At 46.9% G+C, this 15,231-nt stretch overlaps 1 protein-coding gene and 1 long non-coding RNA gene across 2 annotated transcripts in view; one reads left to right on the top strand and one right to left on the bottom strand.

Moving 5' to 3' along the window:
• LOC308584266 overlaps positions 1 to 15,231 on the top strand; it is a 480,133-nt gene that overhangs the window by 75,052 nt on the left and 389,850 nt on the right. The gene's annotated exons all lie outside the window — the stretch shown is intronic.
• KIF13B (kinesin family member 13B) overlaps positions 1 to 15,231 on the bottom strand; it is a 204,265-nt gene that overhangs the window by 139,317 nt on the left and 49,717 nt on the right. Inside the window, 1 exon segment of the mRNA XM_081188907.1 lies at positions 89 to 101. Within this exon segment, the coding sequence (XP_081045033.1) occupies positions 89 to 101 (13 nt within the window).

Raw genomic sequence — 15,231 nt, 5'->3', positions numbered from 1 at the left:
CCCCCACCCCCACCCCCACCCCCACCACACACACACACACACACACACACACACACCAGGCTCCAAAGTGCAATCGGAAAAGACTTACCTTGGGATGGCTCCTACAGTTCAGAAACAGGAACATCGCAGGACATGCAAGGAAAAAGAGGGAGGGAGAGAAGGAAGGTGAGAAGGAAAATAATAGGTTAACACCTTGCTCTCTTTCTTTTTCGTAAGTGCAAAAGAAATCACAAGTTTAAAAATGCACAAGACTACAGTTCTGGTCACTGATGCAGATACAAATCTTCAAAAGTGTTTAACATCACTTTCAATAATCAGGTTTTTTCCTGCAAATATGCCGGCTTGTCAGAAGAAAGGCATTTCCGCACACAGGACAGAGCTCCAGAAGAGACGAGTAAAAGACTTATGGCACGATGCACCCAAGAAAATAGATACTTCCAGTTACGAGCTTAATTTGTTCCGGAGGTCCATTCTGAAGCCGAAACCATTCTTAACCTGAGGCGCGCTTTCGCTAATGGTACCTCCTGCTGCCGCCGGCGCACGACTTCCGCTCGCATGCCGGGGCATAGTTCTCAATCAGGAGCATCTACTTTCGGGTTAGCGGAGCTCGTAACACAAAGCGTTCGCAAGGAGGACGGTACGTAACACGAGGTTCCACTGTATAGGATCGCAGATACGACAGGGTCAAGATCCCACAGATTTTGCAGAAATCCAAATCCTGAAAGTTGGGCTGAGCGATATCTGGTTTCCAACATCACGATACATCACCAGCTAAACATAGTGATGTACTGATATATTGCGATGTCTGTAATAAGGATGGAGCTTTGCAGAAGCACTGGCTGGCTTCACAGTTTCCCCCATATTGTGATTTTTTGCATAACACAAACACACACATCGTGATTCACAATATATTGCCAGGTCAAGAATGATGAAACCGATATCATAGATATGGATAGTGTTGGTGTTGACCTTTAAAGCCCTAAACGGCCTCGGTCCAGTATACCTGAAGGAGTGTCTCCACCCCCATCGTCCAGCCCAGACACTGAGGTCCAGCGCCGAGGGCCTTCTGGCGGCTCCCTCATTGCGAGGTGAGGCTACAAGGAACCAGGCAGAGGGCCTTCTCAGTGGTGGCACCCGCCCTGTGGAACGCCCTCCCACCAGATGCCAAAGAGATAAACAACTACCTGACATTTAGAACAGTGTTTCCCAACCGGTGTTCCGCGGCACACTAGTGTGCCGCCAGACGTTGCCTGGTGTGCCGTGGGAGGGAGTCGGGCGAGTCGGGCGGCGAGAGGCGGGGCGGCGGCGGCGGCGAGGAGAGGCCGCCCAGCGCGGGGCTCTCGCTGTCTGCCTGCCTGGCTGCCTGCATGGTGCTGACGTTACGGGGCTGTAACGTGCCCCACATAGGCACGCTTAGACCCTGGCTAGGAAGCGCCTTTGCCCTTGCCTTTTGCTCTCCTTACTTCCAGAAAGCTGGGCTGGTCGCCCGCTCCTCTCGGCGGTGGGAAGTGGTGCCGCTGGGAGCTCCGGGAGGCGGCGGAGGGGGCGCCGTGGGTCGGGAAGCCCCTCTCCGTCGGGGCCGGCAGGCGGCTGCCGCTGCTGCTGCGGGTGCTGTACAGCCTGGTGCTGGCGATGCCTTCGGAGCCGCAGCCGCCTCCGCTGCTGCGCGGGAACTCCTTGAGCGAGCGTCTCAGCTGCTTGCCTTTGCTGCGGAAAACCTCGCGCTTGTAGGTGCCGCTGGCTTGCGGCGTCGGCGCCGCTCTCTTGGGCAGCGGCTGCAGCGTGCGCTCCGTCCTGCCGGGCTCGTTGGTGAAGTGGACGGGCCTCAGGAAGCAGATGTCGATGCTGGACTCGGACGATGCCGGCGAGCACGCTTCGAAGGCGGGCAGGTTCCGCAGTGGCTCCACCTCCTCGTAAGGGTCGCCCCGGTACTCGAAGCCCTCGTAGTCCGGCGCGAAGCCGGAGCTGTCCTGCAGGATGTCCGCCGCCGAGGCCCGCCGACGGGGCCGCTCGCGGTTGCCGTTGGGGCCCGTCGAAGGAGGCGCGCTGCTGCCGCCGTACTCCAGGTCCGGGAGGGCGTGCAGGGAGGCGGCCAGAGCTTTCAGGTCGTGCTCGCTGAGCTGAGAGGGCGCCAGGTCGTGCTCGGGCCGCCGCCCGTCCGTTTCCCACTCGCAAGGGGAAGCGCCTTGCAGGCCGTCGAGGCCTTGCTGGGGGCTCGCTTTCATGTGGGACCTCGAGTGCCTTGGAAGGGAGACCAATCAGTGTCGGATTTAGGTATAAGCTAAACAAGCTATAGCTTACCATTACCTTCTATGCTGTTACTATTTTTTTATTTTTTTTTACATAGGTAAAAAGTGACCTTTCCCCATCTGGCATGGTGGTGTGCCTCGAGATTTTTTTCATGAAACAAGTGTGCCTTTGCCCAAAAAAGGTTGGGAAACACTGATTTAGAAGACATATGAAGGCAGCCGTGTTCAGGGAAGTTTTTAATGTGTGACATTTTAATGTATTTTTAATCTTTGTTGGAAGCTGCCCAGAGTGGCTGGGGAAACCCAGCCAGATGGGCAGGGTACAAATAATAAATTATTATTATTATTATTGACTTCAAAACGGTTTTGGACGGCATATTGATATATCCCCCAGCCCTGATGGCAAGAAGATTACTCTCCAAAGTGTGCTTTCCTTTTTGTGTGTCGTTGCTTTTCAGGGAAAGAGCTGACCGCCTCTCCAGTTTGCAGAAATCCAAATGCCATTCCCAATGTGAGATAACCACGATGAGACTGCAGGGTGGTTGGGGGGAAGAGGAACCAGCAATATTAGCGCCAAAACACCCCAGCATCTCCCTCATCAGGTGTAAGGAGACTGACCCTGACATTTTCCCAGCCGCCTCTGGGCAGCAGGAGTGGGTGGTGGAGGAAGGGAAAGCAAGGGAGAGAGTCGAGGGATAAAACATGAATTGCAGATCGTCTCTCGTTGGCCACTTGTGCTTAGAAGGGGAGGCGGTGTTCAGCTCTCGAGGTGTCTGTTTCGCTTGGACTGTCTCCTGGCACAATGATCTGACCTTGACCGCTGCTGCTCCGCTCTTACCTTGCATCCGATTAAGAGCCAAGAGACACACAGAGAAAAGCACCGTAATAGCAGCATTGGTAAGGCGCAGCGCTAGGAACGTCGCAAAGACGGAGCAAACTTCGTGCCTCCAAGAAAAGGGGAAGACTGGGGGCTTTAGCTTAACTGCAGTTTGTTATGTGGTCTGTTACAACAAAAATGTGGTTCGCGCTAACTATGGCTGATTTCAAAGAAGCCGGCATCAAACAGCGGTTTCTGAAGATGGCTTTTATATATGTTATTTCTCTATCGGCAGGGAGGGGATTATAACACCAATGTTAAGGGGCAAAAACCATCATAGTGGTAAATAGCATAAAAGGAACTGTAGAATGTACATTCCCAAGGAAAGCGCAAATCTGCAGATCATCTTAGTACGTCAACACAGCAGATTTAACCCTCGGGAAAGACTAGGCGAAGAGATGAGTTTTAAGCAGGCTTTTTGAAATTAACTGTGGTTAGCCTTAACAGCAATTCTGGGATCGAAAGGCACAGCAAACCATGGTTAGCTAAAAGCAGAAGTGGAAGCTGCTGAATTTCTCCTCTCTGTTGTGTGGGGCAAGGAGACGTGAAAGGCCAAGAAAGACCCACTGTGGCTCATGCTTGCCACACTAAACCATGGTTTATCCTTACGCGCAAGCACGGCTCATGTGACCTAAGCAGGAAGTGCGACGAGATCTGCACAATTCACAGCAGCCCATTTAAAATCTGCCTTTCAACGCAGCTGTCCAGCCGAGCAACCGCTAGCGGAGAAGGCTTTTCGCCCCCCCTCCCCCCAAATTGCGAGACAGGATTATATTATTATATGTCACTTAAAACGTTTAGGTCTTTATTGTGCTCGCATTATTCGGCGCTTGGGATTAAAAGCAGCAGTAAGAACATAATCCCTGTGGCCCTTCCCTGCATATGGAGGTTTCAAAAAGAGGATTACGCGGTGTAAAGCAAGCAGCTCAATATAGGCCAAAAGGCCGGTTTCAAATAAGCATTGTGTTCTTTCCACAAAGATGCACACACACAGCCTCATTTGATGTTCGCGGTTAAGCAGAGGACCAGAAGCCCTCTCATGAAAGCAAACCGCAGGGCACCCGGGCACAGCTTGCAGCTCAGGCAGTCGCTGTGGGCAGCCTCCCCCAAACCTGGTGTCCTTAGATGGGCTAGGCCACAATTCCTATCAGCCGGAACATCTGCAGGGCACCTGCCCGGCGAAGGTGGCTGTATACGTACTAGTGTTGCCCACATCAAAGCGGACCACGTACATGTACACGCATACAAGACCCTGGGGGTCTGGATGCAGATAATTTTTCTCCTGTCCCTGAAAGAGACAGCTAATGAGCGCGGAGGACAAGAACGATAGAAATTCTCAGCACGGCAACATTACTGTATTTTTCTGTGTAGAAGACGCCCGCCCCCCCCCCGATTATAAGACGACCCTGATTCTTTGTGCCCCAAATTAAGAAACAAATAATTGCAACGTTCCATGTACAGTGGACACTCGGGTTGCGAATGTGATCCGTGCAGGATGAACATTTGCAGTTCGCAACCCGCAGCAGTGCGTCTGTGCACGCGCGGGTTGCAATTCGGCGCATGTGCAACCCCCAAAACCTGGAAGTAACCCGTTCCGGTACTTCCGGGTTTCGGCAGGTACGTAACCCAAAAAAACGCAACCTGAAGCGTCTGTAACCCGAGCTATGACTGTAAAAGAGAACTCACAATTTTAAATTCAAAAAAATTCCGCGTATGTTCCATGGTTTTCTTTTAACAAGGGAAGGGTTGTAGCTTAGCAGCAGAGTGCATTGAATTGTAGGGTTGGAAGGGACCTCCAGGGGTCATCTAGTCCAACCCTCTGCAATGCAGGAATCTCAGCACAGAATCACAGAGTTGGGAGATGGAATGATTCGTTATTATTTTGCAGTGGTCATTTACGCAAGAACTCCAAAGCACTGCACGTGCTGTATCTCAGCAGTCATCACAGCAGCTGAGCTTAGCTAGGCCAGTCGTTGACCTCAAAAATCACAGAATTGGGACCCCAAGGGTCATCCAGTCCAACCCCCTGCAATGCAAGAACCACACCTAAAGCACCCCTGACAGCCACCCAACCTTTGCTTAAAAACCTCCACCACCTTCCGAAGGAGTCTGTTCCAATGTCAGACAACTCTTAGCATCAAAAGGTTCTGCCTGATGTTAAGTCGGAATCACTTGTAATGAGAACGCATTAGTTCAGATCCGACCATCTGGAGCAGCAGCAGAAAAAGTTTCCAAGGTCCATCTTCCATGTGGCAACCCTTGAGATATTTGAAGGTGACTACATATTAAACCACAGAGCCTAGGACTTGCCAATCAGAAGGTCGGCGGTTCGAATCCCCGCGACAGGGTGAGCTACCGTTGCTCGGTCCCTGCTCCTGCCCACCTAGCAGTTCGAAAGCACGTCAAAGTGCAAGTAGATAAATAGGTACCGCTCCGGCGGGAAGGTAAACGGCGTTTCTGTGCCCTGCTCTGGTTCACCAGAAGCGGCTTAGTCATGCTAGCCACATGACCCGGAAGCTGTACGCCGGCTCCTTCGGCCAATAAAGCGAGATGAGCGCCGCAACCCCAGAATCGTCCGCAACTGGACCTAATGGTCAGGGGTCCCTTTACCTTTAAACATTGGAACCATGTTAGGACGTGGGAATGTTATTTGCATGAAAACTACTCCTGCTGAGTCGCATTACTCCTCCCCGTTGCATTAACTGCCAGCCCTGACTCGGGTTTCAGTTTGGCGGTAGGGAAGGTGAGCGACACAGACATTTATCACATCCGAAGCGCAACACAGATGAGAGGAGATGCTCAGTTTCCATCTGGGAGTCATATGCGTTTGTCTGGCTAAGAGATTAAATCCCGGCCTTTCCTATCCTCATTTTCTTTTAACAGCACTAATCTCAAATAATTAAAGGGTGTTCGTTAAAATTTCCAGGAAAGTCTTTGGAGAGACATCAGAAGGATGGGTGGGTTTGTTAAGAAAGGGGTGAGAGGAGGAATAGGCTCATGTTTCGCCTTCCTAAAAATACACACCGTTCCCCCATTATTCAAAAACTTCTTACTCAGCCAGCGGTGGCTAGGCTTGTAAATTAGAGTAAGTAGCCAATACACCTGGGTTTATGACGTGCGGTTTGTTTAATTTGTGAAAACCACAATAGACTGTGGCAGCAATTAGTGAGTCAGGATGGTTAAGTGTGTCTGCTCTGGAGGAGAAAAGGCTAATAAAAAGTCAAAAGGGAAAACCCTGAACAGTAAGAGACAACCCAGCCATTCATCACCTTCCTTAGGCATTTCCAGCAAGCTTGATTTAATTATTACTCTTTCGCTGCTCATTTTAATGCTGTGAAAAGAGGCACAGCTTTGCGGTCCCAACGTGCAGATGAGACGATGGTCTCTAGAGGAGGAATTTGGGGTTTGTTAGGCACTGGGGAGGGATGCGGGTGGCGCAGTGGGTTAAACCACAGAACCTAGGACTTGCCGATCAGAAGGTCGGCGGTTCAAATCCCCGCGACGGGGTGAGCTCCCGTTGCTCGGTCCCTGCTCCTGCAAACCTAGCAGTTCGAAAGCACGTCAAAGTGCAAGTAGATAAATAGGTACTGCTCCGGCGGGAGGGTAAACGGCGTTTCCGTATGCAGGAAGGTAAATGGTGTTTCCGTGCGCTGCTCTGGTTCGCCAGAAGCGGCTTAGTCATGCTGGCCACATGACCCGGAAGCTCCCTCGGCCAATAAAGTTAGATGAGCGCCACAACCCCAGAATCGGCCATGACTGGACCTAATGGTCAGGGGTCCCTTTATCTTTTAAACCAAGGTTGGGGAAGGAGGAAAAGAGTTTCAATGCCACGGCTCTCTAAAACTTTGGAAACACTCCCCCCACCCCAACCAGCAATTTGCATGCTGTCCACATCTGAATATGCCCAATTCCTGAAATGAGATTGGATTTGCACGATTTGAATTTCCTGACTATGCTTTCCAGTTTGCTTTTGCCGTTGACACTGTTAAATACACACACGCATTGTCTGCAAGTTGTTGGTGCTGCAATTCTCCCATGTTACTTATGGCATGCAAGTCTGTCCTGTTTGCCACCCCATGTCAGGGAGGGTTTTATGGGTAGGAGAGGAGGGGGATAAGCTCTCAATGACCTGGTTTACCGAAAGAGCAAAGTGACAATTCTCTGTGTGTGTGTGTGTGTGTTTGTGTTGGCAGAAATCGCAGGAGAACTTTCTACATACGGTCTACACCCCAGATTCCATTCTGCTACGGCTTTGGAGTTTGGGTAACTGGTTTCACCCTCGTCTCCAAACACCCCGCAAAACAGCAGCAACATCGTTCCAGTCAAAATGGCAGAAATCCACCCTGCTACCCAGTCTACAAAAGGGGGCTTCAAACACGGGTGGATAGGGTGGGTGGGAACAGGCGGAAAGCAGGCAAGCCCAGATTTTAGCGACAGATGGGGGGATAAAAGCTGGGGAACAATCAAACGGAGACTTAATACCATGCGGTGCCTGGAGAATATGCAGAGACATGGCGACAAAAGAGAAATATTTGGGACGTCCAAAGGGGCTGTGGCTTGTATTCGAGGCCTCGCCATTCCCTTTCAGCAATGAGGACCAGAATCACGGTGAAGGGAAGAAAAGTTCATTTTTCTGTGCAAGTCGCATTCCGCCCCATCCTCAAAGGCTTGTCCTACTTTCTCTGTTTCACAAGGTGGGCTTTCAACATCTTCTCCGTCGTTCTCTCACCCACCAAGAACAAGCTCTGTTTTGGGCTGGCAATTCCAAACGCCTGTTTTGTACTTGGAGGCCTAAGAAGTTTAGATTTAAAGCGTTTTGTTCTCTTTTATAACGTTCCCCTCTTCTTTCTCGGGACTGGCACGCAGAGCCTTGCAGGGCTGCTTTCCTTTGCACAACGCTCTCTTGATAATCAAATTAAAACAAGTTTGTGGGCGGGAAGGTCTTGTGAACAGCCCTGGGCAACAAAGAAAAAGTTAATAAAAAATTTAAAAATAAAATAGAGGGGAGAAGCGGGAAGAGTTGCATCAAACCGAGTCAGATAAATCATGAATAACATTTCTTATCTCACCATTCCAAGAAGTGAAAGGGATTCTCTTACGTTACCTGCACATTATGCATCTGAGTAATACTTCCCCCCATGGAATAATTGCGTACACAGCCAGTAAGGTGCATTCTGAACACTGATATGTATCCAACAGGCCCTGTTTATTTCTTTGATTCCATTTAAGAATCACTTCCCATGAAAGATGTCAAAGAAGCGATCTTGCAATTGTTTGGGAAACGAAAAACGATTAATTAAATTCAAAACAATTCCACATGCAAAAAAACAAAAATGCTGTCTCAAATTCAGTGCCGATCAGCAAACTGGGACACAACCTTTTACATTTCTGGCAAACCAGCCTTATTTTTCTTCAACATTTCCCCGCAGAGCCGCCACCTGCAACTCTCAGCACTTTTAAGAGCAAAAATTCAGGTTGTGAACATTTGCCTGTTGCTGCTACTGCAGGTTATTTTATTATTATTATTATTATTAACCATTTCAAAAAATGGCAAGGTTAACTGTGGTTAACTGATCTTCTTCTTCTTTGGTGATCACTCGTAGTTGAGTAAGATGGTCTTCCATAAACACGGTTTTAACAGTGAGTCCGTAAGTGACTGTGGAGGCCAATTCTGGATCCACACATCCTTCCACAGTGGGGACATTGGTTTCCGGGTGGAAGTTGATAACGGTGTGGATTTGCCAAGCATGCCTTCCTCTTTGCACATTTCTCCCTTGCGTCCTGAGTTTGAGCATCTTCAAAGCCCCTGACACCTTTGGTAAAGGCTGTTCTCCAACTGGAGCGCTCGCAGGCCAGTGTTTCCCAGTTGTCGGTGTTTATACTACATTTTTTTAAGATTTGCCTTGAGAGAGTCTTTAAAGCTCTTTTGTTGACCACCAGCATTACGCTTTCCATTTTTAAGTTCAGAATAGAGTAGTTGCTTTGGAAGATGATCATCAGGCATCCAAACAACATGACCAGTCCAACGAAGTTGATGTTGAAGAATCAGTGCTTCGACACTGGTGATCTTTGCTTCACAAACAACAGTCAAGAGGGTAAATGACCTAAAAATACTTTAAGGGGCCATGAAATATTGAACTAACTTTTTATGTTAACTCTGGGCAACTGCAGTCCTAACAACCTACCGTATTTTTCGCTCTATAAGACGCACCAGACCACAAGACGCACCTAGTTTTTGGAGAAGGGAAAAAATATTCTGAATCTTAGAAGCCAGAACAGCAAGAGGGGTCGCTGCGCAGTGAAAGCAGCGATCCCTCTTGCTGTTCTGGCTTCTGGGACAGCTGCGCAGCCTGCATTCGCTCCATAAGATGCACACGCATTTCCCCTTACCTTTTAGGAGGGAAAAAGTGAGTCTTATAGAGCAAAAAATACGGTATTTGGCTCAGGAGCCACCCGAGTACAAGCTTGCGCAGCCTAAGAGTTAAGCCAGCCCGAACCTTGCAGATTCCATTGGGACAGCCAGATAGCATGACAGGTGTTGAACACACTGCAAGAAGCGAATCATTAGCTCTGAGCAGCTGTTTCCCAGCAAAGAAGACTGTCCCATCAAAGCCCTGCCAAACTTCCGGCTCTCTTCCACTGTCTTTAAGAGACAACAACTTGCTTTGATTAAACTATGGCTGGCAGATGTAAAATACATCAAAATCAAACTTTAGGCAGCTAGAAAGGGAGCGAGGAAACAGGAGGGATGAGAATCGCCGACAAAAATCACAGCTGCTAAGATACGCATCCGATTATTTTTTTTAAAAGGAGGAAATTGATTTAAAGATTGGTGATCGTTCCCCAAAATATTTTATTCTTTTCACTCATTTATACAAGAAGCAACAACCCCCCCCCCTTCCGAAGTGCCGAATGTCTATTTATTTACATTTAGCTTTCAGGTAATTTCAGTTTTTAAGCAAAGGTATTCCACAAGTATTTTCTGAGGTCTCTGATCATGTTCTACCAGTATTGCATTATGTAGTAAAACCGTGGCAGGTTGATTGAAAAGCACTGATTTCCTTGACAGTTTGACTCCATCAGACCTTGTCAGAGATCTTGAATCCCTCCAGCTGGGGTCTGTGGAAGGCTAGATTTTAACTCGCAAAAGGTGGCTAACCCCACAGGGAAGTTCATGAGGCCACAGAAGTTTTCGTTTGAGATTGCCAGGTCCTCCATCATCTGGAGTGCCAGATCTGCTGGCTTCTGATGGCCTGCCTTAAAAAGGACCATCTCTCAAGTACAAACCCCCAACCCCAGCTTTCTCTGCAGAGGGACAGAAACGTTGGGTTTTGAGCAGCACATAGAGGCAGCTTGCATTAGAGGGAATCCTTTTTTATATAAATAAAATATTTATTAAAGTTTCAGAAAGAGGAATTACATAAAAACAAAAAATACAAAGGTAAAAGACAAAAATAAAAATACAAGAAAGATACAAAATAAAAAGTAAGTACACTTACAGAAAAAAGGGGGGAAGAAAAAAAATCAATATTTCCATATCTTACATTCATATCCTTGTTTCCCTGACCTCCTCCTACCTCCCTTTTTTGTGTTCCAATTCAATTAATTAATTCAGCAATTTCTTTCCCTCCTTATTATCCTGATCTTTAATCTTAATATATTGTAACATTAAATTTTTACCTATTTAGAAATCCAATTTTCCATATTCTTTTATATCATTACAGCTAGAAACCACTTAACTTCAATCAAACATCATTCTAACATTCATTAATTTTGCAATATTTCTGTAAATAATCTTTAAATTTCTTCCAATCTTCTTCCACCCCAGTCAAGCTTGCAAAAATCTATCATTTGCCCGATAATAAATGTTGGAAATGCATTAGATGCAATCCTCGGGGTGTACACAGCACGCTGGAGATCTTGCAGTGCTTGCAGGTATAGTAGCAATTGCCTTGGGCAAACGGATAGTTGACAAAATGCACTTGCAATTCTCTTCCACTACATCAGGGCTGTGGCCCAGACACAGTCGAACCACAGACCAGACATGGAGCATTTTCCAGCTCAAGGTTTCCCGAAGTCAGATGCCGATGTCAGGTGTTGCCTTTCTGCTCCTGAAGGAAAGTGCGAAGAGACCACGAGACCTGCAAGACCTGGTCCCAGCGATCTCCCTGCTCCATATTCACCTGGCCTGGGGTGGCGGTGATCACCACAGCCTCCAGCAGCAAAGGCTGATTCTGCTGCAAAAGACGCCTAGATTGCATTTCGTATAGTTTAGGGAAACAGATCTTGCTCGCCTTAAATGCCGTTGAGAAGGAACAAAGGAAGCGCATAAGGTGAGCAAAATTAAACCAAGACGTTCCAACAGTCCAGAAATGCCTGAGCGGAGATAATGAATCGAATAAATTGGAGGAGTGAGAGGGTGGAGCAGAGAGGAAGAATTTGCACGTGGACTCAAGGGAGAGCCATCAACAAAAACGAAACGAAGCAGCCCATTCAGTCAAAGATCTTTCAGATGTTGCATGAGATTTCATAGCCCAGAACCTGAACCAACAGATGCGGGAGCAGGCAAATAGGGAACTCTTCTGGAATTGAATATTTATTGTTCTTTTGCAGATCATGGTCTTCTTGAAGAACCCTACTTAAGGTGCCTTTGCTGCACTAACTGAGGCCAAGAAGCAGAAGCCTCATTTTGTGACAGCTCCAAGGCTGCAAAGTAATGAGACTGTGCGATCCTCCTTGCTTTTCAAAAGGGGTGCAAAACACATCTGTGTCCAGTTCTGGGAGCCACCATTTAAGAAGGATATTGACAAGCTGGAACATGTGCAGAGGAGGGCAGCCAAGATGATCAGGGGTCTGGAAACGAAGCCTTATGAGGAACGGTCGAAGGAGCTGGGTATGTTTAGCCAGGAAAACCTTTAAAACCCTATATGGCCTAGGACCCTCATACCTACAGGACCGCCTCTCCTGGTATGTCCCACGGAGGACCTTTTTTATTATAAATATTTATTAAAGTTTTCACAATATTACATAATGAAAAAGAAAAAAGAAAGAATACAAAGTAAAAAACAGTTAAAAACAATTCCATCTTTTTGTCACTTATCTTTCATTTGCTTGTTTCCCGGAGCTCCTCATACCTCCCTTTTTTGTATTCCAGTTCAATTTATTAGTTCAGCAATTCCTTTCCCTCCTTATTTTATCCTGATCTTTAATCTTAATATATTATAACATTAAATTTTTACCTGTTAAAAATCCATTTTTTTCATATTCTTTTATACCATTACAGCTAGGAACCACTTAACTTCAATCCAACATCATTCTAACATTCATTAATTTTGCAATATTTCTGTAAATAGTATTTAAATTTATTCCAATCTTCTTCCACCGACTCTTCTCCCTGGTCTTGGATTCTGCCAGTCATTTCCGCCAATTCCACGTAATCCATCATTTTCATCTGCCATTCTTCCAGAGTGGGTAGTTCTTGTGTCTTCCAATACTTTGCAATAAGTATTCTTGCTGCTGTTGTGGCATACATAAAGAAAGTTCTGTCCTTCTTTGGCACTTTGTCTTCAAACAAAAACATCTTGGAGATCGCAGGCCACAGGGAGGTTAGGCTGGCCTCAACCAGAGCCAGGGCTTTTTTGGCTGTGGCCCCGATCTGGTGGAACGCTCTGTCACAAGAGACTAGGGCCCTGTGGGACTTGACATCTTTCCGCAGGGCCTGCAAGACTGAGCTGTTCCACCAGGCCTTTGGCCAAGGCACAGTCTGACCCCCTCCTTTGGTAAACCTCACAGAAATCTAGCCCAATGGTTGCCATTAATTTGATTTTGAATTGATTTTAAAATGAATTGATTTTAGAATGCTGTGTTACTTTTATTGTTGTTAGCCGCTCTGAGCCCGGCTCCGGCTGGGGAGGGCGGGATATAAATAAAATTTTATTATTATTTATTATTAAAAGAGGAGACTGAGAGGAGATAACAAGAGCCATCTTCAAACATCTCAAGGGCTATCACATGGAAGAAGGAATAAGCTTGTTTTCTCCTGCTCCAGAGGGTAGGACTCGAACCAGTGGCTTCAAGTTACAAGAAAGGAGAGTCTGACCAAACAGAAGGAAGAACTTTTTGTCAGTAAGAGCTGTTTGACAATGGAACAGTCTCATAGAATCATAGAATCCTAGAGTTGGAAGAGACCACCAGGGCCATCGAGTCCAACCCCCTGCCAAGCAGGAAACCCCATCAGAGCACTCCTGACATATGGTTGTCAAGCCTCTGCTTAAAGACCTCCAAAGTAGGAGACTCCACCACACTCCTTGGCAGCAAATTCCACTGTCGAACAGCTCTTACTGTCAGGAAGTTCTTCCTAATGTTTAGGCGGAATCTTCTTTCTTGTAGTTTGGATCCATTGCTCCATGTCCGCTTCTCTGGAGCAGCAGAAAACAACCTTTCTCCCTCAGGAGGTGATAGACTCTCCTTCCTTGGAGGTTCTCAAGCAGAGATTGGGTGGCCATCTGTCAGGGATGCTTTAGCTGAGATCCCTGCATTTTAAAGGGGTTGGACTAGATGACCCCTGGAGGTCCCTTCTGACTCTACAGGTCTATGATTCTACAAAAGGCCTCTGGTGGTGGTTTAAAAGTTCTGTTATGAGGCTATGTGGTGTTACAAAATACTGTTGTTGTTTTAATGTGCAGTGCTTGATTTTGTTGGCTTTTAAAGGACTGAGCATTTATATCAGCTTTGCTCCCTTGGTAGTTCTTGGGCAGTGGTAGGCGAACTAAAGTCCGGGTGCGGATCTGGCCCAATCGCCTTCTCAATCCAGCCTGCGGATGGTCCGGGAATCAGCATGTTTTTACATGAGTAGAATGTGTCCTTTTATTTAAAATGCATCTCTGAGTTATTTGTGGGGCATAGAAATTCGTTCATTCATTTCCCCCCAAAAAATATAGTCTGGCCCCCCACAAGGTCTGAGGGACGGTGGACAAGCCCACGGCTGGAAAAGGTTGCTAACCCTTGTTCTTGGGTTTTCAACTGTATTTGTTGATAGCCAGCTTGAGTTTAGAGAGGGGCATGGCAGAAAAAAACACACACCTGTTTTTAAAACTCTGCACCCTGTTCCATCCACCCCACCAGGGAAAAGAGATCATTCTGTCGGCTGTGCTCTCGCCTTACCCTTCGCGCAGCATCCGAAATAACCTTTCTCCTCACCCCTCAGTTATTTCCCCTCCTTGACGTTTCATATTGGCACACTCGTGACTCAATAATGAAATATTCCCAGGGGAAGGATCGGACTACGTGAACATAACACAACGGGCTTCCATTAATTGTTTCGGGCAGCGGCAGGGAGGCACTGCTGTTTCGACATTAAAAAAACACACATTTTGAACTATTCCAAAGCTACTCGTACACATAATAAACCTCTGTTTCGACAAATTAATAAGGAAGAACGCCCTGAGTGCCATCGCTTCCGATTTCACATCACTCTCTACTGTGGTAAAGTGAGAAGTCCAGGTGTGGCCGGGAGGAGACAAGAGGAAATTAATTCCAAGTCTGTATAGAATTTTAGAATGGTAGAGTTGGAAGGGACCCCAAGGGTCATCTAGTCCAACCCCCTGCCAAGCAGGAATTTCATGCACTCATTACAGGAAGTGAGGGGCAGATGAGGCTTGTCAACCTGGCAAGGTAGCCCCTCCAGGAAAAGGGAAACTCTGATGCTAAACCTCTATTATTTCTTCTTCTTCTTCTTCTTCTTTATTATTATTATTATTATTATTATTATTATTATTATTATTATTATTATTATTATTATCACTGCCTTGCAGGAGTAAACGCTACACAGATCCAGAGTGGAGTCCCTAAAATGGTTGGGTGGTGCCTGATATCTTCTTCTTCTTCCTTGGCGACCCCTCGTAGCCGAGGAAGACTGTCTTCCATAAACACGGTTTTAACAATGAGTCCGTAAGTGACTGTGGAGGCCAATTCTGGATCCGGAATGAATTAAGTACTTAACCTGAGGTACCACTGTATGTTAAATGAACCATGGAAAGAGAAGAAGGGAAGTCATTGATATCTTAAGGACGTAAAAATGAGTATTTTAAATTCCCAAACAGAAAA

Source organism: Podarcis bocagei (genome assembly GCF_964188305.1).
Source record: "Podarcis bocagei genome assembly, chromosome: 3".
NCBI lineage: Eukaryota > Metazoa > Chordata > Lepidosauria > Squamata > Lacertidae > Podarcis > Podarcis bocagei.
The sequence above is the reverse complement of the archived record's forward strand: the minus strand, read 5'-3'. Positions and strand labels throughout refer to the sequence as shown.